This window comes from Bradysia coprophila, assembly GCF_014529535.1.
Source record: "Bradysia coprophila strain Holo2 chromosome IV unlocalized genomic scaffold, BU_Bcop_v1 contig_81, whole genome shotgun sequence".
NCBI lineage: Eukaryota > Metazoa > Arthropoda > Insecta > Diptera > Sciaridae > Bradysia > Bradysia coprophila.
The window spans coordinates 3,401,541-3,424,431 of record NW_023503375.1 but is presented as its reverse complement, the minus strand read 5'-3'; the positions used below and the strand labels follow the sequence as shown (position 1 = coordinate 3,424,431).

Here is a 22,891-nt window from a genome sequence, read left to right as displayed (position 1 = left end):
TGAAACTTTCTCTAAACGTTTTGTATTCATCTATTTCTTTATAACTGGCGTTCATAAGAGCAAATACAGTTAGCCAGAATTCTCCGTCAGTGTCATTCCTGATTAAGCCTCCAAATCGCAGCTCATGTTGATAGAAATCGGCGTTGTTGTTTTGAAAATAATCATCAAATCTCTCACTATTGGTCACATTCAGAACATCAGCTGTTCGAAAGGGATGAAAAGTAAATATGTTAAGTAAACTGCAGTTGTAATGTGTCAGACATTGTGAGTCTTCATCACCATCGTCGGAGGATGGATATATTGCAGCAAAGGCATTTGTAATTCTGTTTTTTATGCACCATTCAAATAACTCGCTCAAATCTTCAATGGAAGAATTCTGCGGAAAGAAAATTCCAACTTTCATTTGTTTCTGAAGATGTTGAACTGATTCGATTGCATCCAGTAAGTTGGAGTTGTGTTCGAATTCAGATGTCTCAGATGCAACAATCATAAAGCCATTGTTGCTGTATATTTCGTCGACATCTTCAAATTCAATCACATCGTCAACGATTTGTCGAACATATACAGTTTGAGGTACGTTGTCGTTCATACTAATGAATCGATCTGCGTCTATGCTCGAGTCCAGCAAAAAGAAATAATGATCGAAGTGGAAATAGTCAGTTAGTTGTTGGATTAACTTCATTTCTTGATATTCAGCATAATTTACGGAGAGTAGTAAACTTAGAATTATTGCGATTTCCATCGTTAGCCTATATGAACAGTTCTGTATATGAACAGAAGAACCAAATCAACTGAAAGCAATGCTCATTCAATTTCATGTTCTGAGTGGTCGGGTGAAAGTGAATTAACGTTATTTAATTACTGTCATAATTGTTGTTCGTTATTAATAGTATGTATTCTACTCATTTAAAATTACTATTATCAAACATTGCAACATTCATGTTGTTTATACTTTATTGCATGGGCGCCTAATTCATGTGGTAGCAGTACAATTGAAGGTTTCTACTTTCATTTTGCTTATGATTTACAAGAAATGTACATGACAAAGAATATGGATAGCCTTCTTACTAAGAAGTTCTTAGGTTTGATTGTATATGTGCCACTATCTGTGCTTGTCCTTCAGTTCGAAACAGTGGCAGCAATTCGCTTCATCCATTTAGAGGTCGTCCTTCCGTGAATTTTTTTTATTTTAATGTTGAAAACGCAAGCTGAGCGGGAAGAGTCTCGAGGGAGTTCGACATGGCAGCAATAAATTTAAATTTTCAATCAGGAAGTCGGGCAGTCTAATTTGGTTAAGTCTATGAATGAGGTCCAGATGGATTGTCATGTCAACGTGACCACGCCAAGATTTAATTACACGAAATATACGGACAAGGAATAGTTACAATATTTATGAACTAAGTTGTGAAATGGAGTTGTTTTATAACTAGATGCCCGCCCCACATTTCGCAACGTGTTGTATACAACGTTTTCTCGTCTTTTAGACACCAGATGTGCCGTAGGTCGAGTGTGACAATACACATAAAACCTAAATACCTAAAAAAGCATTTATCATCGACTTGTATACAACGTTTTTCGCAATAAAGGCAATGGAAAGTCCTACTTTTCGTCAATTGTTGCGAAAAATGTTTAATTTTTCAGCCGTGGGGTGGTATTCTCATCTGAATATTTAAAACAAAGCTAATAAAGTAATGAACAACTTACGTATTCAGCATATGCCTCATTATGATAATATATTCGCAGCTATGCACTCGTGGAATTTGGATCCAACTAGCCTGCCCTTATATTACATTAACTTTTAATAATTCAAATTTTACAATTATATCGTCGTAAGGTATAAAACTGACACAGAAAAACTAACAATGTCACGCACAAACTAAACAGAATTTTGTATGAAGAATTTTAATTCCCTTGACTGAAAGTCAGGGTCTTACACCAGAAAATACCGAAAAATGTGGGTAACAAAAAGGTTCACTGTGATTGAAAATGTATGAAATGCTATGAAAAACGTTAAATGTGGGTAACAAAAAATCGTTGAGGGTACGATAACTTGAGTAATTCTCAACCAATTTGAATGATTCTTTTTTTTTAAATACGTGGAATTAAAATCCCGAGGCTAAGTTCGAAGATGGGCTATGTAGGACTAAGGATCTGGAAGCTATCCGAGAAAAACGGGATTTTATACTGTTGATCATAGCCTCAATTAAAAAAGATTACTTTGATGAAATTTGATTTTGTTTGGTAGTGTGGGTAAATCATATAAGTTTGTTTTCGACGTGCATGGAACAAGTAGGAAGAATAATTTCATCATTCGATGCCCATCTTCTAACGTGTAAACATCTATTGCTAACAACTTGATAGTTGACAATCAATTAAAAAAGATTACTTTGATGAAATTTGATTTTGTTTGGTAGTGTGGGTAAATCATATAAGTTTGTTTTCGACGTGCATGGAACAAGTAGGAAGAATAATTTCATCATTCGATGCCCATCTTCTAACGTGTAAACATCTATTGCTAACAACTTGATAGTTGACAATCAATTAAAAAAGATTACTTTGATGAAATTTGATTTTGTTTGGTAGTGTGGGTAAATCATATAAGTTTGTTTTCGACGTGCATGGAACAAGTAGGAAGAATAATTTCATCATTCGATGCCCATCTTCTAACGTGTAAACATCTATTGCTAACAACTTGATAGTTGACAATCAAATTTGATAGTTGACTATCAAATTTGATAGTCAACTATCAAGTTGTTAGTCAACTTTCAAATTTGATAGTTGACTATCAAATTTGATAGTTGACTGACTATCAAATTTGATAGTTGACTGACTATCAAATTTGATAGTTGACTAACAACTTGATAGTTGACTATCAAATTTGATAGTTGACTAACAACTTGATAGTTGACTATCAAATTTGATAGTTGACTAACAACTTGATAGTTGACTATCAAATTTGATAGTTGACTAACAACTTGATAGTTGACTAACAACTTGATAGTTGACTATCCAATTTGATAGTTGACTAACAACTTGATAGTTGACTAACAACTTGACAATTGACTGTCAAATTTGATAGTTGACTATCAAATTTGATAGTTGACTATCAAGTTGTTTGTCATTTATCAAGTAGGTAGTTTTTTACTCCCTTTACAAGCACATCTTACGCCAGCAAAATGCCTGTTATCAAATTAGCACACTTTGATTAAAAAGTGCAAGAAATTTTAATAAAAAAGTTAAATTTTTGCAGGCAATATAAGATGAATTATCTCAACTAATTTTTGAAGTTTTTTTTTAAATACATGGAATTAAATGAATCAAAGAGAATATTGTAAAAATTTAACGAGTGTGAAGTTTGCGGCCAGAGCGAAGCGAGGGCCGTAATTCACACGAGTCGTGACATTTTATTCACGATTGAAGGTTTTGTGAATTGGAAATCGAGGGATTATTTTTTCTCGGTCTACAAATAAATTTCTCCTTTTACAAATATTTTTAATCCCTTTACCATTGTAGAGTGGTACCGAAAATATTGGTAAACTGAGCTATTTTTAATGATGAAACAAAAACTAATTAAGTACATTTTTTACCATGTCACCATGTGAAGATATATTAAGTACCGGGGAACTTCCTTTTTTACGCAAAAGTGTAAGAGACGAATATCTATCTCACTTTTTTATTTTGTGAATTTTGTGCATCTACTCTTATGTACCAAAAATGCAATCAAACAGAACAATAGACAGCTCAATGAGCTCATACGAGTGGGAAATCTACACGAGTCATATTTTATTTATGATTTGAGGTTGATTGAAAATCTTGAAAATTTAAAATTTTTAAGAAAATTGAGAGCTCAAAAAGTGGTCAAAAATAATTCCACCTTACCCTCGATGAGAGAAAACCAAGAAAAAAAAATTGTCAAATTTTACTGTCATTTGTGTGGAGTCATTAATATAGTAAATATATTATGTAATAAATATGACAAGTTTTCATGAATACGTCAAAGATACATTTAGAAAAGTGTCAATCAAGGGACCTGACCCGCCCAAAAGGTGGGACCTAGTGAATTAGACATCAATCATCATCAATTACGCATTATACATAAAAACGAACGAACGAAGAAGAAAAAATCGATAGACAAGGGCTCGTGCTTCCACTTATCCTCAAAAGTCATCAGATATACCCCACAGAATAATAATATTTTTTGCAACCTAGTGATAAATGTGATAAATCTATGAAGGTGCCGCAAGCCGAGTGTGAAAATACAAATCGTGTGCCAAAAATCATTTATCACCGAGTTGTTGCATACAACGTTTTTCTCGGCTACGTCTCAATTTGTAAATTTCAAGGCTGTAAACTTCAAGGTAAATATACATACTGAAGGTAATGCAAATCTGCAAGACCACACGGATCCAAAGTTTCGGGTGAATATAATCTTTATAATGTTGGACACAAGTCAAATTCACTTTGTTAGGTTGCAACACATACCAACACTCAATACTAAACAACGCAGTTCCAACAACATGATCATGCCAAATGTCACGGATGCAACATAAAAAATCTTATATTCATTCGTATATTGGATCCGTATTTCTTGCTATTCCCTGAGGGTCAGCGTAATCTTCAGTATGTATATTTACCTTGGTAAACTTTGGGGAGGTCACGCAGCTCCCTAAAGTTTACAGTCTTGGTAAATTTCACACAAGAAGTACCATTTCCAACATTTGTAATGTACTATTACCGCATGACATATCTGGGGTGGGGGTGAAAATAATTGTGATAGTCATGATGTATCTTTTTTGTATAAGGCTTGATTTCCACTTACAAAAAACCACTCCATTTTGCCTCAGCCTCAGCTTAACCATACGCCTCTTTTCTATTGTTTCAAATGTAAGCGGAGACAACACAAATTGCTTTTTCGTAAGTGGAAGGAACCAATGAAAGTAGATAAGTAGGTATCGCCAGTCCATACAAGTCGGAGCACATACGGATTTGCATGGCGCCACCTCAAACGAGCTCATTTCTAGTGCAAATTCCCACTAGAAATGAGTTCGTTTGAGGTGGCGCCATGCAAATCCGTATGTGCTCCGGCTAGAACAAATTTGAACGTTTGGCCATACCTATCTATTTACTTTCACTTTGAAGGTGATACTCTAAATGAGGAGAGATATGCATGAACCGAAATTTTTTTATTTATGAAATGTCTTTTTTTGACGGTTAGTGCATAACTCTCATCAATAGAGTACTGAAACTTGACAGTGCGTCATGTAACTGTAAAACATTGTAATAAAACATTTCATACAAAATAGTATTCTATTTGGCAGCTGTCGACTAATTTCACTTTTGCTTGAACGTTTTCCAGCCATTTGCTCGACAGTTGGAATTAAAACAATGTAACGGAAAGCTAAATGGAGGCAAAACGGACGACTGTGAGTTCGTCTTTAGGCGAAGATGGATTGAAAACCTGAATTTTTCGCACTTCAAGCATGACTGGTACTCTTAATAGAGTCCTGAATTTTAACAGTGTATCATAAAAACGGAAAACACTGTAAAAACATTTTCATGTAAAATACAGTACTTTCTGCAGCTGACCACTCATGCTTGAAGTGCGTTGATTTTTATCATTCACAAAATTATAAGAATTGTTTCTATCTGTGCGCTTCACTCGCTCATCAGAAATTCCAATTCGGTGCTTGAATTGCCAACTTAACAATAAACTAAAGTAACGAAAATAATCCAAACCATGTGACACTTCTGTCATTTCTACTGTCACATTTGTAAATATTATTATTCACACGAAAAATGTGTGTGATTGACTCGTTTTCAAAATATTGCTCGTCAAGAACGAACAGTTCTTAATATTCATTTGCTTAATAATGTCTTACATGTCCTGAACGACGACCATTCACATTCAGATAATCAAATCAATCTCAAAGTAAGTATTCGGTGTTATCAAAATGATTCTTGCTTAGCGGCTGATGCAATTCGTGCGATAGTGCCGGTAGTTGTGCCTTGTCTCTGTGGGATTCATTTCCTTTAAGAATTTCCTCTAAAGAAAATCCTCAGAAATTCATTGAAAATTATTTGACAAATTTCTCGTAGCGCTGTCGGTAGCAAATGATAAAGAATTCCTTTCAAATTGAAATTCTCAATTTACTTTACAGCTTTACCCGAACTTTACTCCAAATGTTTTTGTCCACCATTTGTACTTGGACAGTGTTGACCAAACATTCTGTACACATAGCAGCCAAATACACACATCTTCCGGTTCTCTATCCACGATTCTCGACATTTCGGAATTATGGCAACAATGAGTCTGGCCGCAATTCACAACGTAATTTCGGCAGTCCACAATTCAATCGCAATAAAGATTTTCGCAACAAAAAACACGAGGAAAAACCAGACTGGAAACCATTCGAAAAGAATTTCTACAAGCCGCCTGACATCGTACATCCGAAGGAAGACATCGACAGATTTATCAGCAAACACAAAATCACTGTTAACGGACCGGCACCAACTCCGATACTGTCATTCGATGAGGTTTCCTTCCCGCACTACATACAAAATGAATTAAAGGTCAAGGACTTTACGACACCCACACCGATCCAGTCACAATGTTGGCCCATTGCGTTGAGTGGACAAAATTTAGTTGGTGTTGCCCAAACAGGCAGCGGAAAGACATTGGGATACATTTTACCGGCCATTGTTCACATAAAGAATCAGGAAGAGTTGAAACAGAAAGAAGGTCCAATTGCGCTCGTCCTCGCTCCAACTAGAGAACTAGCACAACAGATCCAACAAGTTGCAAATGAATTTGGTGAACCGTGCAACGTTCGGAACGCCTGTGTGTTTGGTGGTGCTGACAAAGGTCCACAAATTCATGCCCTGCATCAAGGAAGGTAATAGCAGGCAAATCAATATCCCTTAACCAATCAACCATCAAAAATGTAATTCTTTGCAGTGAAATTGTCATTGCTACTCCTGGACGGCTTAACGATTTCCTTAAAACTGGACTGACGAATCTTAATCGCTGCACATACTTAGTATTGGACGAAGCGGATCGTATGCTTGACATGGGTTTCGAGCCACAAATAAGAAGAATTATTGAGCGAATTCGTCCAGACCGACAGACTCTGATGTGGTCAGCGACGTGGTAATTTTTCTCATCTCAGGTTTTTTTGGAGGAACAATTTAACGAATCTGATATTCACTTCCAGGCCTAAACATGTGCGTAACCTAGCTGAAGATTTCCTCGGTTCGTTTACACAAATCAATGTGGGATCTATGGAGCTATGCGCTAATCAGAACATCAAACAAGTGGTGCAGGTATGCGAAGAAGCCTACAAACGGAATGAACTTCAATTTCTTCTCGAAAAGATCTACGATCAAGATGGAGCTGTAGGAAAGACCCTCGTATTCGCCGAAACGAAACAGAGTGTCGATCATCTAGCAAAGTTTATTCAGAATTTTGGTGTAGAATGCTGTGCAATTCATGGTGACAAGTCACAAGCCGATCGAGACAATACATTGAATGCATTCCGCAGCGGAGGTATTAACATTTTAGTGGTAAGTGTTCATGCAACCGCATTGCCACTGTGACCATTTTGAACATATTTTCATCTTGATGGACATAGGCAACAGATGTGGCTTCCCGGGGCTTAGATGTCGACGGAATAGACTGGGTGATAAACTATGATTATCCATACACAACGGAAGACTACATTCATCGAATAGGTCGTACCGGACGTGGTGATGCAACTGGAACGGCACATACATTCTTTACCAGAAAGAATGCCGACAGAGCAAGAGATTTAGTTGCTGTGCTGCTGCAAGCAAAGCAAGAAGTGCCCGATGATTTATTGGAAATGGCTAGAGGTGTTGGCCCTGTGGTATTGAATAAACCATTCGATGGAAATTCGTTTAAAAGAAATTTCGGGAATCAATCTTTGAAAGGCGGAGTTGTAACAAAGAAAACGTTTCGAAGGTGATGACTCTCGCATGTTGTTTTATACTCAGGTCATGTAGTCAGTAATTGTTTTTGTTGAAAAATGTCGAATAAAAGTCGTACGGCCCAATTTTGTGTGCATTTATAGGAACCAGAAGCACGTTGTCAAACATTATCATCAATACTGTTATGTGTCTGTGCGGTTAAAACAAACATTACGCATGTGAACATATTACGATAGAGCGGAGCGAGTGCATGTATGAAAGGATTTATTTGATAATTATATCAGATTGGCGAAAACACCACAACATTCTGATTGTAGTAGATGAATGGCTTAGAGCATGTTTCTCAATGATGAATGCTTTTTTGGCACAAAATGAGAACTGTCACACTTGGTCTGCGCCCTCGTCTGTGGACATGAGTGGCAATCTACATATATAGTACCTAAAAAAGCTTTAAGATTCAGTCGGACCAAAAACGTCACATTTTCTCATCAGATAGTGTCAAAACTAGTACGGTCTGCCTATTATCACTAAAAAGTGACATAATAGTAATTCATGAAACAAGACAACATTTTCCTACGGAATTGCATAAATAACTATTTCTTGCATGTCGTTTATTTCCGCTCCTAATAAACGATGGCTTCGCATAACTTTTGGCAAGTAATTTCGTGTGTTAAGCAAATTTACGTACATTTTACTCTATATTTAAAACTTTTTGTGTAAACAGATGGTTTCAATTATTGATCTCATTGCAGTTAACATATCGAAAAGGTACAAAAGACGTTGCTCAAAATACGAAAAATTTACTTCCATTTGGACACTCTAACCATGAAGATCATTTTCATAACTGGAATATTAATTATTTTGGCATTGCTGGTACGAGAGCATATTTCTTTACTGTATTCTAAGTTTCTCCTAATCATTTAAAATAAAAATTAATTAATTGATGTAGAATGGAGATGTGATTGGTTCACCAATGCCCCGACGGCTTTGTCCAACTCCAATTCCTTTAACCTATGATTGTTTCCTTGGTCCTGCTTACCTTCGCACTGGTGCGAACGGATGCCCCGAGTGGACTTGTGGGTATTGAAAGCGGTAATTACATTAGCTAAGCGATGGATATAATTTGTACTCCTGCGTGATTGCTGTCAATCCTTTTTCAAATACAATAAATTGATCTAAACTAATTAGTGTGTCTTGTTGAACACAGAAGAAGAGGCCAGAATTCGGTACAAATTTGAGATTTGCGCGACGATTTCCATCGGTTTCCATACACTTGTGAAAAAGTGAATATTTTCATCGAATTGTCATCGAATTAAATCCAGACTTTCATTTTCACATTATTTGTTAGATATACGTGCTCGTGACCTGAGACCAAATCAGATGATGTGCCGGTATTTAATTTTCCGCGAGTGTAAATAATTAAATATTGCGGAAGATGACTTAAGTGGAAGTAATGCACTTCAAGCATGAGTGGTACTCTAAATAGCACTCTAAGACCATTTCATACAAAATAGTAGCTTATTTGGCAGCTGACGACTATAATCATTTTTGCTTGAAGTGCGTTGGTGGAATGCAATCGTAAAGCCAGGGCCTATTTTTGGAAAACTGATTTTCAAAATTTGCTGAAATTTTCGATTGTTTCAAAAATTTGCGTCGACAAACTTTAGCAAAATGTTGGCAAGTTTTAGCAAATATGGTAAATTAAATTACCAACTATTCTATAGTTCGTAAGATATGTCACGCTACAATCGGCGAATTTGAATTTTTATAATTGGTCAAAGTAATTTCACTTTTTAACCTGTTACAGACGGCAAGGCAAACATACGACTAGTATTATTATCGGGTCTATTACTTCCATCGATCAAAGTATTTTTAATCTGTTGATTTCAATTCTTGTACTTCAATTTTTTTAACATTTATTTTATGTTAAATAGATCTTGTCATTATTTTTGTCGTCGTTACCGATAACAGGTGGATACGTTTAAACTTAATTAACTTACATCTGGATCATCAACATTCAGATCAGTAAAGATTTTCGTAGCCAATTCTCCTTGGCTTAACCTGTTCTTTCACAACCTTGCAAACAGCTTCTTATTTTGGTTCCAGCAGTGGTGTTATAAAGAACTAAATTTCTAAGAAAAATCCGAAAAATCCTAACTACTACGTCGGTAGCCCCACTCGTTGACTCCTCTCATTCATTTAATATTCGAATTTGTTGGCACACTTTACGGCTTGAATTGCCAACTTAACAAAAAAATAACCAAAATTTCTCAACATGTGACATTTCTGTCATTAAATGACGGACCATAACCTTTCTTTTCACGCAGAAAATGTGTGCGGTTGATTTGCTTTAAAAATATTCCTCTTCAAGAACGAAAAGTTCTTCAAATTAATTTGTTTGACAAAGTGTTGAATATCTTGAACGACGGACCATTCAGATAATTAAATCAATCTCAAAGTAAGTGTTCGGTGTTGTCAAAATGATTCTCGCTTAGAGAATGATGCAATCTTTGCATTTTGTGTAAAATATGTTTATGTTGCTCCGTGCGTTGGTTCGCAATTAGAATGAAGTCCAAGAGTTGGGTCTTTCATTTGTTTGATTGATATAGCTGGAGTCAATGATTTGTTTAATCGTCGTTGTCGCTGATGATATAACCATATCCATAAAACCGTTCATTAAAATGACAGGCCAGTGCATGTGAAATAATGTGTCACCCCTCCAGTAAGATAATAAAACAAAGCAAAGCACGCGAATTTTATCCTTCGGACGTAAATCCGTTATTGCACTACAATTCCTAAGTCTCAGTACGTCATCTTTAGTCATGACTAAAGGCCTTTATTGTGTTACATAAGGCAATACATAAACAATTTTCTGTGGTAATTCGGGCGCCTCGTGGTGTAACGATAGTTTCACGAAGTCAAATATGACAAGGTCTTGCTGTTCCATTAGAATCGCCCTTATAGATTACGAGCATGTCATTGATGTAGTTACTAAGTCTGCTACTCCTCTTATGTTCCACGAATATTTTAACAGATTAATCCAAAATCTTTCATGGATTTTGTCATACATTTCGTTATAAAGGACCACCTTGGCTAGAAATCATTTCTAATTATTCTCGTAGCTGTCGATAACAAATAATGATAAAAAATGCATTCCAATTTACAGCGCTCCACAATGTTCCTCAGAGCACTGTCAACAATTTGTGCTCGGACAGTGTTTGCCAAACATTGTGCACCCATAGCGACCAAATACAACGCAAATCTTGCCGCTCTATACCCACGATTTTCGACATTTCGAGATTTCGGCGATAACGATGAGTATCCCAACCAAGTTCGCCGCAATACACAACGAAATTTCAGCAGTCCTCAATTCAATCGTAACCGAGATTTTTACAACAATTCCAACAAAAACCCAGAGGAAAAACCAGACTGGAAACCATTCGAAAAGAATTTCTACAAACCGGCTGACATCATTCATCCGAAGGAAGACGTCGACAACTTTATCAAGAAACACAAAATCACTGTCAAGGGACCGGCACCAAGTCCAATTCTGTCATTCGATGAGGTTTCCTTCCCGGACTACATACAAAATAAATTAAAGGGCAAGGACTTTACGACACCCACACCGATCCAGTCACAATGTTGGCCCATTGCGTTGAGCGGACAGAATTTAGTCGGTGTTGCCCAAACAGGCAGCGGAAAGACATTGGGATACATTTTACCGGCCATTGTTCACATAAAGAATCAGGAAGAATTGAAAAGGGGAGAAGGTCCCATTGCGCTCGTTCTCGCTCCAACTAGAGAACTGGCACAACAGATCCAACAAGTCGCAAATGAATTTGGTAGGACGTCCAATGTTCGGAACGCCTGTGTGTTTGGTGGTGCCGGCAAAGGTCCACAAGTTCATGCCCTGTATCAAGGATGGTAAGACACGCAGTTGTTAAACATTAGTATCGCTTAACCAATCAACCAAAAATGTAATTCTTTGCAGTGAAATTGTCATTGCCACTCCTGGACGGCTGATCGATTTCCTCGACTCTGGAGTAACGAATCTTAACCGATGCACATACTTAGTATTAGACGAAGCGGATCGTATGCTTGACATGGGATTCGAGCCACAAATACGAAATATTTTAGAGAGAATTCGTCCAGACCGACAGACTCTGATGTGGTCGGCGACCTGGTAAGTTTCTTTTGTTGCAAATTTGTTGAAGGGAACGATTAACCCGACTTCCAATTAACCCGATTTCAGGCCCAAAGATGTTCGTAACCTCGCTGAAGATTTCCTCGGTTCGTTTACACAAATTAATGTGGGATCGTTGGAGCTATGCGCTAATCACAACATTAAACAAGTGGTGCAAATATGCGATGAAGCCGACAAACAAACTGAACTTCAAACTCTCCTCCAAAAAATCTTCGAAGAAAATGAACAGCCAGGGAAGATTCTAGTATTTGCCGAAACGAAACGAGGTGTCGATTATGTAGCACGGTTCATTCAGAGTTTTGGTGTAAAATGTTGTGCTATACATGGCAACAAGTCACAAACAGATCGAGACAGTACGCTGAAAGCATTCCGGAGCGGACGTGTTAACATTTTGGTGGTAAGTTTCCATGCAACCGCATTGCCACTGTGTCCGTTTTTAACCAATTCCATCGCGATTAACATAGGCGACAGATGTGGCTGCCCGAGGCTTAGATGTCGATGGTGTCACCTGGGTGATAAACTACGATTATCCAAACACGTCGGAGGACTACATTCATCGAATAGGCCGTACCGGACGTCGTGATACAACTGGAACCGCACACACATTCTTTACCGAAAGCAATGCTGGCAAAGCAAGAGATTTAGTTGCTGTGCTGCTGGAAGCAAAGCAAGAAGTGTCCGACGATTTAATGGAAATGGCTAGTCGCGGTGGCCCTGTAGGATCATATAAGCGATTCGGTGGAAATTCATTCAACCGAAATTTCGGGAATCAATCGTTTAATCGCGGTGGTGGATACAACAACTTCCAAAGAAGAGACAGCGGTGGTGGATACAACAACTACCAGAGAAGAGACAGCGGTGGTGGATACAACAACTACCAGAGAAGAGATAATTCGAGAAATCGAAGACGTTTTGATGATGATGATGACGAATAGAAGGTGTTGTTGTACAGCTAGGTATTTAACGTGTAGCAGTAATTGTTTTCGTAAAAAACAGCGAATAAAAATCGTCGTCGTCGGCCAAAAAATTTGCTTATCTTACTTTCAGTAAACCTTTAATTAAACTAGAAACTTAACATTAATATCACATCCACTTACCAGTATACCGTGCAGTCTCATACTTTAACGCATTTCTTACCGTCACTTTCCGTTTCGGTCGAACGTTTTCTTCCCGTCCAAAACCAATTTTTCTCTTGAAAATAATCTTCAATTTCGCCCAACGTTTTTCCTTTCGTTTCTGGCAACAGTAAATACGTGACCAACGACGCACCAAAGCTGGCTATTCCGAACATCAAAAATACTCCATGCGATTTGAGCCGCTGACTGACATACGGAAATATCTTCGCCACAATGAAAAAGAACAAATTGAATCCGGTGAATATGTATCCAGCAACACGGCCACGTATTTGAGCCGGAAGTAATTCGCCGACCATCACACCTGGCAGTACCATGAAATTTGTATTAGCGGCTACGTAACATATGATACATATGGCTGGCACGACAGTGTCGACGGTTGATTTGGTTTGTCCCAAACGAACGTAAGTGAAAACTGCTAAAATTATAGTGCTCAGTCCCGAACCGAGACCGGATAAGATGCCCAGAGTTCGACGGTTCAGATGATACAACAGGAAACAAGCGCAAATTGTAAATATCAGTCGGATTACAGCGGTATACACGGCCGCTGTCATACTGTCTACGTCCGTTCCGAATTCTGACAGGATGTCCACTGCGTAAAATACGATCAGATAAGTTCCCGATAGGATCATCATTATGTGGAACAGATTGACTATAATCAACGGTTTCAGTACGGATGATTTGGCACAGGCTCTAAGAATGCTTTCGTTCGGTGTTGTTGTTAAATTCTCATTGTCACATCGTCTGACCAATTCTTGTAGTTCAGTTTCTGCGATGAGATCATTACATCTTAACCATTTCAACGCTCTTTCGGCTCTGTTTATGAATCCTTTTCTCACCAACCACACCTACAAGAAAGACGAAATTTTTAGTACATTTTCTACCTTGGTGTATATTTCGAGAATAACTTCGTATGTACAATTGTATATAACGAGCGCCAGCGAGTGTATATACAATTGTACATAAGAAGTGATTCGAGAAATATACACCAAGGTAGAACAATGTTTTATCTCCTGCAAGCTGATATTTCATACATTAGCGAAATAACCACAAAAATTTGGATTTAAAATTTATTAATTAAGCATGTTGTTTTAAAACGCATTCACAACAAAAAAAAACATCATACAGAGAATCCTTTATTTACTTACTCACACACATATACTATCCACCTCAACATTTCGTTCAAATCACATCATTTCGACTACTCTGATTATTTGATCGATGTAGAAGTGACTAACGAACCACTACCGACACCAATTGCATCTCGTTATGTGATTTGTTGGCGTAGTGGTCAGCATGTTTGGTTGATATGCTGCTGGTCCCGTGTTCGCTTCCGCCGTTCGGCGATTTTTTTTTTTTTCAAATATGTAGATGGAAAGTAAATTTACCCTAGGTGGGTTATGTGTGAATTATCCAATCGTATAGGCTGTGGTTATGTATGTGTTTGTTTTTATATGCAGAAACGCGTAATGTATGAAATATCAGCTTGCAGGAGATAATAGTACATTTTCTACCTTGGTGTATATTTCGAGAATAACTTCGTATGTACAATTGTATATAACGAGCGCCAGCGAGTGTATATACAATTGTACATAAGAAGTGATTCGAGAAATATACACCAAGGTAGAACAATGTTTTATCTCCTGCAAGCTGATATTTCATACATTAGCGAAATAACCACAAAAATTTGGATTTAAAATTAATTAATTAAGCATGTTGTTTTAAAACGCATTCACAACAAAAAAAACATCATACAGAGAATCCTTTATTTACTTACTCACACACATATACTATCCACCTCAACATTTCGTTCAAATCACATCATTCCGACTACTCTGATTATTTGATCGATGTAGAAGTGACTAACGAACCACTACCGACACCAATTGCATTGTGTTATGTGATTTGTTGGCGTAGTGGACAGCATGTTTGGTTGATATGCTGCTGGTCCCGTGTTCGCTTCCGCCGTTCGGCGATTTTTTTTTTTTTCAAATATTTAGATGGAAAGTAAATTTACCCTAGGTGGGTTATGTGTGAATTATCCAATCGTATAGGCTGTGGTTATGTATGTGTTTGTGTTTATATGCAGAAACGCGTAATGTATGAAATATCAGCTTGCAGGAGATAAAGTCTATTATCAAACGAATTCTTCTTTTGGCTCAATCAAAACATGATAACTCACTGGACTTTCTGGTACAAGATATAAAGCCACTAGCGATACCAATGGTAAAATGTTACAACACCATGCAACTGTACGCCAATTCAGAAGGACACCAAGTAAATATGTGAGTAGAATGCCGAATGCATAAGATACGAATGGAACTCCAACGAGAAATCCGCGAAGTTTGGGCTCAGCACACTCTGCGATTAATATCTGGGAAAGAAAAGTTGTATATGAAGGGGGAGTGCTTAAACAGCATCGTAGATAGGGCACGATTTCACAAGGCTTGGCGTGATAATTCAAGTGAAAGCCATTTTTACTCAGATAAACGAACGACTCACCTAACATTAATCTGAGTTTGTTTGCGCATTTATGAAGGTGGTTTTTGAATTGTAAAAATGCGTAAAATTCTGCTCAGGATACTGGCAGACAATGCTTGGACAAATGATCATACACTTGCCAGGAAGCAGGAAGTAGAGTGAATTCATGACTTCATCAAAAATTCTTCGAAAATTCACTTTCAATTTCCCTTCCTTTCAAATTCAATAAACTATTAAACATTTTGCTCCAGCAGCAGTTGTTCCAAAAAGTCACGAGCTCTTAAATTCCTTTTGAGTGGTAAACAGAACTCTCAAGAGGTAATAACGACCTTGACATAATTTGGGAACGTTCCACTTATGAAGTGTTGTGTCGCAGCAGCCAAATAATATCTAAGTAGAACATGGATTCAATTGTATTGGGACAAAATGTATCAGGCATGGACTGACTGTACTGGGCGATGCCCGATGCGCATTTTGCTTTTTGACGCTCCTCAGACCGAAAAAGTTTTTTTAGGCGCCTCTGAACCTTTTTTAGCCAATTCGTCCGATGCGCCTTTTGGTAGTCAGTTCGGCCCTGAAATGTATGTTGGTTCATTTCTGTGAATTTATTTTCGACGCATTTAATCACAATGTTTGTTGCTTGTTAACTATTTTTGGCTCATTACTTGTAGAAATGCCCCTTTCTACTCTATAAGATGGTTTTTTACTAGCGCCGAGTTTATATCTCTTCGAGGGGGAAATTACGCGGGCAAATACTGGGACAGATGCTATCTGATATTGGCATCAATAGAAGGAAATAGTGCAACAACAGATGTTCCAATAGCAAAAACATTCCCCACGTCGGGTGCGTGTATCCGTTAGATTATATTTCCACTTATATTGCCAGATATTGTTGAGGCAAGAAATTTTTATATTGAACAAAAGAAGCATCAGTTTAAAAGTCTGATACAGAAAAGGGCAATTAAATTTCATTCTAAGTTTGTTTCAGCTGATACAAACAAAACTGGTGATGAGTATTTAACAGTACACACATGCGCGTGGTAGTGATAGAATATATCAGCTGAAGCAAATTTTCTCTGAAATTCGATTGCCCCATACAGTAAGCAAAATCTGTTACTTCATTTTACCGTAATTGTATCTTTTGCGCGTTTTCATCACCTATTATGTCGATTATATCTTTAGATTTACGTAATATCTTTCATACATAAACGCAGTATACATTGAATAAAGTGGCAAGGACGTTCATTGACTCATAAAACGAAACATAAATAGTTTTGTGTAAATGAAAATTGGTGTTTGTTTGTCGCTTTCATTTACCAAGAGACTTAGCTTGGATGTATTATTATATTACGAGGAAGACGTTTTAAATTGAAGAACATGGTCGTTCTTACTTGGTTAAAACGGTTCATAGCTGTACTAAATAGTAAACAGCTTCGTTTTTATATGAATTCAAGTTCAACGATTAGTATAAAAAACGTGAGATTTTGCACTTTAACTCAATGATAGTGCGATGAAGGTAATGGCAAATATCTTTTTTGAACTAAATCAACGCACTCCAATAACAGGCACAAGGCCTGCTCTTGGAGTGCGTTGAATAAATCAATACCTGAGCTGGTGCAGCCATCAAACCGACTGAAATTCCTGCCAAAATCCGTCCAGCTAACAAAACCGGACGGGAAGCAGCTAACGCTATTAATATCCATCCGAGTACCAAAGGAATGGTAGCTATCATTAAGCCCGGCTTCCGTCCGAATCGATCCATCAACGGTCCTGAACAAAATGATCCGAATGGTGAGGATAGGCTGTGAACACTGGCTGTTGGAGAAAATAAAATAAAATTTAAAGGCCCTATGAAGTGTTGAAAATGATTTTGACGAAGTGCTCAAATAATTATGTGAGATGTGAGGGTATACCTGTAAATCCCGTCAGTAAAAGAGCTATTTTGTTAACTAATGTGTAAATGGGAAGTTTTGCGCAAGAGATGTGCAAATTTTCAATCCGAGCCGCAGGCGAGTAACTTTTACGCCCGGAAAATGAACTTTTAGGCACTGGAGTAGATAAAAAAAAGTTTTACTCACTGGGAAACGATTCATTGCTTTATTGACTCATTTCCCGGGGACTTAGCGAGTAAAATAACTGACGTCCTTGTTTGGAACTCTGTGTTTTAGCTTGTGTCACTTGCATCACTCGCCTTCGCGCCATAATTTGCAAAATAAAAAAAATCCAAACAAGGACGTAACCTACTATTAGCCCAGGCGTGGAGGTTTTAACATGAAATTCCGAGTGTTGAACCTAATCGAAAACCGTATTTTTAGATTTATGCAAGAGGAATTCTCGAAAATATTTGTACGAGAAAAACAGTCTCACAAAATTGATGAAATTTAGACCCCCTTTTATCGTCATACTTTTAAGAACCTTTCTCGCCCTTAACATTAAGAGCGTTGCAATACAAATCCTTTGTAGCAACTTAGAAAAAAGGGAAAGAACTGCAGAACATTTTGAATGTATGGAATGTAGAGCATATAACACAGAGGCTTATATTCATTTTCTCTATATATTTTCTCTCAAATAACGATTCCATATGTAAAATGTGTTCAGGGCCGTAGCTAGGGGTCTTGCGACTGGTAGAAAAACCGTTTTTCCTCAATTTTTCTATCACAATTTTTTTACAGTTTTGAGCCCGGCCTGTGTGGCTACAGAATACACTGTCTAAAAATCTGTTTCATTTGAAATAATATTCAAGGCATTACCAAACCATGATCCAAAATCTAAATCCATTTGTAATTCATCCGATGAATTATAGAGCTGTGGCAGTATTACAGTGGAGAAACCCTGAAAGAATTCAACACTTGAGCACTCATATTTCAACATATAAATCAATTAATTTACAATAGGCATGCCACATCCAGCTGCCATGATCAAAACAGCACTGGTTAAAAGAATCTGAAAATATTTTTTTTACAACAATCGCATCACATCACATATATATATATATATATATATATATATATATATGTGTGTGTGTGTAGAGTAATGGCATGGGGTGAATAAAATTTACCTGATGAAAAACACCTTTGTTTGAAGATGTTGAATCATTTCGTTCTTTCTGCACTTCCAGTAGACGTTCGTCTACAACAGAGACACGCTGTATCGTGTCTACACTTTCAAACTGTACCTGCGTTTGTTTCGATTGTTCTACCACTTTTGCTTTCACTTTGTCTGGTAGAAGCAGATCTTGTTGTAATCTGAAATAGGGCAAACGTACTTAATTCGATGAGATACATTTTGCAGACCTCACACCTAGTTTAGGATCACGATGTGCTGAGGGCGTCGAAAGAAAGGCTTGAATTATGAAAGGGACAATGAAAGTGACGGTTTTTGATTCATACAAAAGTTTCGAAACTTCTACTTCGAAGCCCTGTAAATTAGGGAAATTATTTCTATTTGGGTACAGTCGAGAGCAGTGAAATTTCTACATGTTTTTCAGCTGATCCACATATACAATCAAAACGGTTTATACTTGTTTATACGGTTAAAGCTGCTACACTTACACTAGAAGTGGTAAGATCATATAAAGACGTATAAACAGTTATGATTGTTTGTGTGGATCAGCTGAAAAACGTCTGAAACAAACTCATGCTGAAACTTCATCGTCTCTGGAAATTTTAGTCCCAATACTCATCGTGCCTGCCAAGATGGTACTGGTAATAGTACGACTTATTATTTTTTGAGTTCGTTCTAGATCTTAGCTTTACTTTAAGTGTAAAGGTTGACTGTGGCACGCAAAGAAATCTACCAACTTTTTATTGTAGATAAACAATCTATCTGCAATTAACAGAACATGCTACTCAGCAATTATATTGTATAGAAACCAAGTAACTTTAAGTTGCAACAAGTCGCTTAGATGATATTGAAATATTGAACGAAGTACCACGCGGAGTGAATTCCTGAAGTAGACCAAAAACCTTTTTTAATTTGTGTTTAGTGCGAATTGGGAATAGTAATTTTCGGTAGTCAATTTCGTGAATGGTTAAGTTCTAATCAATAAAATGTCTGTGGGCAAATACAGATGCAATTAAGTATATCGAAAAACAACAAACGTGAATTCATTTAATTCAGTTCTGGATTGATGAACTCTGTGAATTTTGTGCATTAATTTGTGCATCATAATGTCGATGATGTCTTAACGAACTTGTTCAACCCATAATTAGGACAAGTTTGAAATCTGGAAAAATACAAACTGTTGCTAAATGTTGGAATAGGTGTTTATCCATAACAATACTATAATGCTGTAGTGGTAGAACTAGTTTAAATTTGAACTGGTGGAATCGTTTGTATATATTATCAAGTGCGTAGACGATTTGTATGATTCTTTTATAGGTACTATTCTTACATTATCTTATAAAGGTGGTAAAAGAACAGAACTTCGTGTGGTTTTCTATTTTACCATTTTTTCTGGCCTCACGGATTTTTAAAAGGAAATCGAATGAATAGTCACATAACACCCATGAATCTATTCTCATAACTGATATTTTTAACGTTGCAGACACTCAACAGTCTTAAGAAACAACAAGTTGGAAGTAAATAGCAAATTCATAAAATGAAATTTATAAAAAAAATCGTGCTGTCCATGCACGGCGTAATAATCCTCTGAAAATTACAATGACTTCCACAAACAGAACATTTTAGGAAAACAACAAGACTGCCCAGATCTTTCGCCTTACAGTCAGAGGCAGTGAAATTTCATCATGAATTCGCTTCCGCGGTTTTTCAGCTGATCTACAAAAGCAATCAAAACTGTTTATACGGTTTTACCACGGGCGTGCGTGTAGCAGCTTCAACCGTATAAACAAGTATAAACAGTTTTGTTTTAATTCGTTTTGTGGATCAGCTGAAAAGCAACTGAAACAATTTCATGCTGAAATTTCACTGCCTCTCTCTGCCACTGCTTCTGACTCGCAAGTCTTTCTGTAGATATGGTGAATGCTGAAAATTTCTTCAAATGTTCTTTAAAAAATGCTTTCGAAATTTTTCAGAATTTCACGGAATTAAAATTCCTGAAATAGGCCTTGGCTATGTGATAAGAAGTTACATTAAAAAAAAATGTGGAACGAGGGACAACCACAGTTCTCGATGGTTACTTTTTAGACCAAGATTTTTTGAACTTTTGTCGGCCAACGACATTCTGTGATTTCTAGACTCAAAAAATTAAATAAAAACTGTCGTTTGCATTAAAGCGATTTGTTCAAAAGGTTCTACAACAAACTTTCGCTGACAATTGTCTTCTTTCATCCTTAAATTCGATAAACGATCACTTATGATATTAACATGTAGTCGTAAATAAGTCTTAAAAATGGGGCAAGATTTCCGGTGTAGCAAACACTTCCTCCCTTCGTTTTTATTATTATTAAAAACTTCCGATATTCTTACCTGTCCAACATCTTTTCTTCTATTAGTTGATCAGTTGATACGAGAATATTATAAGTCAATTTTGTAACTTTCTTTTTGTTTTAATACGAAAATCTTGTTAGGCACAAAGGATCATAAATTAAGAAGAAAAAATGTACGTCAAAGCCACTGTTACTTTTACCATTTCTGTTCACTGAATCACTCGAGTTCCGTATACTTTTCTGTTTGCTCTAAGAATGCACCCACCCCGATGTTATACCTTTGCGTATATATACAATAACGACAATTCACAAATTCAAGAAATAAATATGAAAAAATTCACACTTGGCCACAAATAAAAATAAATTTTTTCCTTAAACCAGACTCTACTTCGGATGCGGACTGGAGAATGAATGAATTCGATCTGATATACGATAACGTTTCGATGAAATGGATAAAGTATGCAAATAAAGTGATATAGCCATGATGTGTCGGCCAATTTTTCAAATGAAGATATCAAATTATGTTACGTGTACATTGGGCCATTTTTCACGTTTCATCATAACGTAACGCTTCCCAACATTAGGAATGATGTCACAAACGAATTTCGTTTATGTTCTTTTCGAAGTTCAGCTCTGTGAGATGTTAATAGTTTCGGTGATAACGACACTTGTTCTAGAATGCTGTTTCTTCAATTGTTGCGAATGCGTCATAGATAGTGTGTGTCGTTGGTCGTTGTACGTATATAGAATGATTGGTAGATGAAGCACGTGTGTGTACGTGAAAAAGAACAGTAATAATTTCCAGTACTTAATCTTCCGCGTATATTATCCGAAACACAATGGGGAACTTTGTCAAGTTACTCATACTCATACCACCCATTCAAAAGAATAAATCTTTGTTGTAAATCACAACGTTAGAAGGCGAGTTCGACATTGAAATATACATGTAATGTCAGCGTCCTTTTTACCCAATCAAGGCTATAGGGAATTCCGTTCATTTTATTATACTGAGTATATCGCGTAATTCTGAGTATATCCAGTATATCGATATATTCGTATATTCCGTATATCGAGTATAAGTCGCACGTGTTTGACAACAGCCAGATGTAGAAAAATGAAATTTTTTACGCGATGGATTTCGATCAAACAAGGTAATTAGTTTTTTCAATAGGACCAATATCGGCATCCATTAGCATCCATGCCTCTGAACTATTAGTTTTGAAATAATAAGATTTTTAATTGCAAAGAATGGAGAAATCTTACGTGCCCGCCCAGATGGATAGCAACAGACGAATTTTACCTATCCCAAAACACGTTCATTAAAGTCGCGTAAGCAGGTGGTATAGTAGATCCGTCGGCTGATGAATTTCCCATTAATTTGAAACCTTCGGAAAAGTCTTGCAAATTGCAATATGATTAAATCATTCACTCCTGTCGTCAATGTATTTCTTGTATTTGACACGAAATCTTTTACTTCACTTGCTGTAACACACATTTTGTTATATATAAGGATACATTAGATAACGTTCATCGCTTAATTTTGTCGTCGTGGTCGATAGCGAGTGATTGTGTTTGCATTAGAGTCTGTTGGATCCTTTTTTTTGCATTTAAACATATTTTACGTAATACGGCGTAATGAAGCTCCACTCCGCTCATATGAAATATTCATTTACATAACGTATTCTCATAAAGCACTTAACTGTACGTACGGTTTCAAATTTTTATTTTGGCAATGGAAT

At 36.8% G+C, this 22,891-nt stretch overlaps 3 protein-coding genes across 6 annotated transcripts; 2 read left to right on the top strand and 1 right to left on the bottom strand.

Annotated features, from left to right (window-relative positions):
- The first annotated feature begins 5,798 nt into the window (after positions 1-5,798).
- LOC119072472 (ATP-dependent RNA helicase p62-like) lies at positions 5,799-13,179 on the top strand. 4 transcript variants are annotated; one of them, XM_037177697.1, is made up of 5 exons: positions 5,799-5,929; positions 11,111-11,868; positions 11,936-12,127; positions 12,197-12,545; positions 12,613-13,170. In XM_037177697.1, the coding sequence occupies exons 2-5, from the start codon at positions 11,120-11,122 to the stop codon at positions 13,081-13,083; spliced, it is 1,761 nt and encodes a 586-aa protein (XP_037033592.1). In that variant the 5' UTR covers positions 5,799-5,929; positions 11,111-11,119; the 3' UTR covers positions 13,084-13,170. The 4 variants fall into 4 exon arrangements, with proteins under 4 accessions (XP_037033592.1, XP_037033591.1, XP_037033593.1 ...); XM_037177696.1 differs by lacking the exon at positions 5,799-5,929 and adding an exon at positions 10,231-10,402 and having other exon boundaries at positions 12,613-13,179; XM_037177698.1 differs by lacking the exon at positions 5,799-5,929 and having other exon boundaries at positions 11,078-11,272; positions 11,342-11,868; positions 12,613-13,168.
- On the top strand, positions 6,156-8,069 carry LOC119072474 (ATP-dependent RNA helicase p62-like). The gene is made up of 4 exons (XM_037177699.1): positions 6,156-6,893; positions 6,956-7,147; positions 7,212-7,560; positions 7,629-8,069. The coding sequence occupies exons 1-4, from the start codon at positions 6,181-6,183 to the stop codon at positions 7,980-7,982; spliced, it is 1,608 nt and encodes a 535-aa protein (XP_037033594.1). The 5' UTR covers positions 6,156-6,180; the 3' UTR covers positions 7,983-8,069.
- A 59-nt stretch (positions 13,180-13,238) lies between the features above and the next one.
- On the bottom strand, positions 13,239-21,539 carry LOC119072475 (facilitated trehalose transporter Tret1-2 homolog). Its single transcript, XM_037177701.1, has 7 exons — positions 21,193-21,539; positions 18,821-19,007; positions 18,652-18,705; positions 18,513-18,594; positions 17,369-17,577; positions 15,464-15,655; positions 13,239-14,129 (listed from the first exon to the last, which is right to left on the bottom strand). Exons 1-7 carry the CDS (start codon positions 21,201-21,203, stop codon positions 13,263-13,265), a joined length of 1,602 nt encoding a protein of 533 aa, XP_037033596.1. The 5' UTR covers positions 21,204-21,539; the 3' UTR covers positions 13,239-13,262.
- Positions 21,540-22,891: the final 1,352 nt, after the last annotated feature.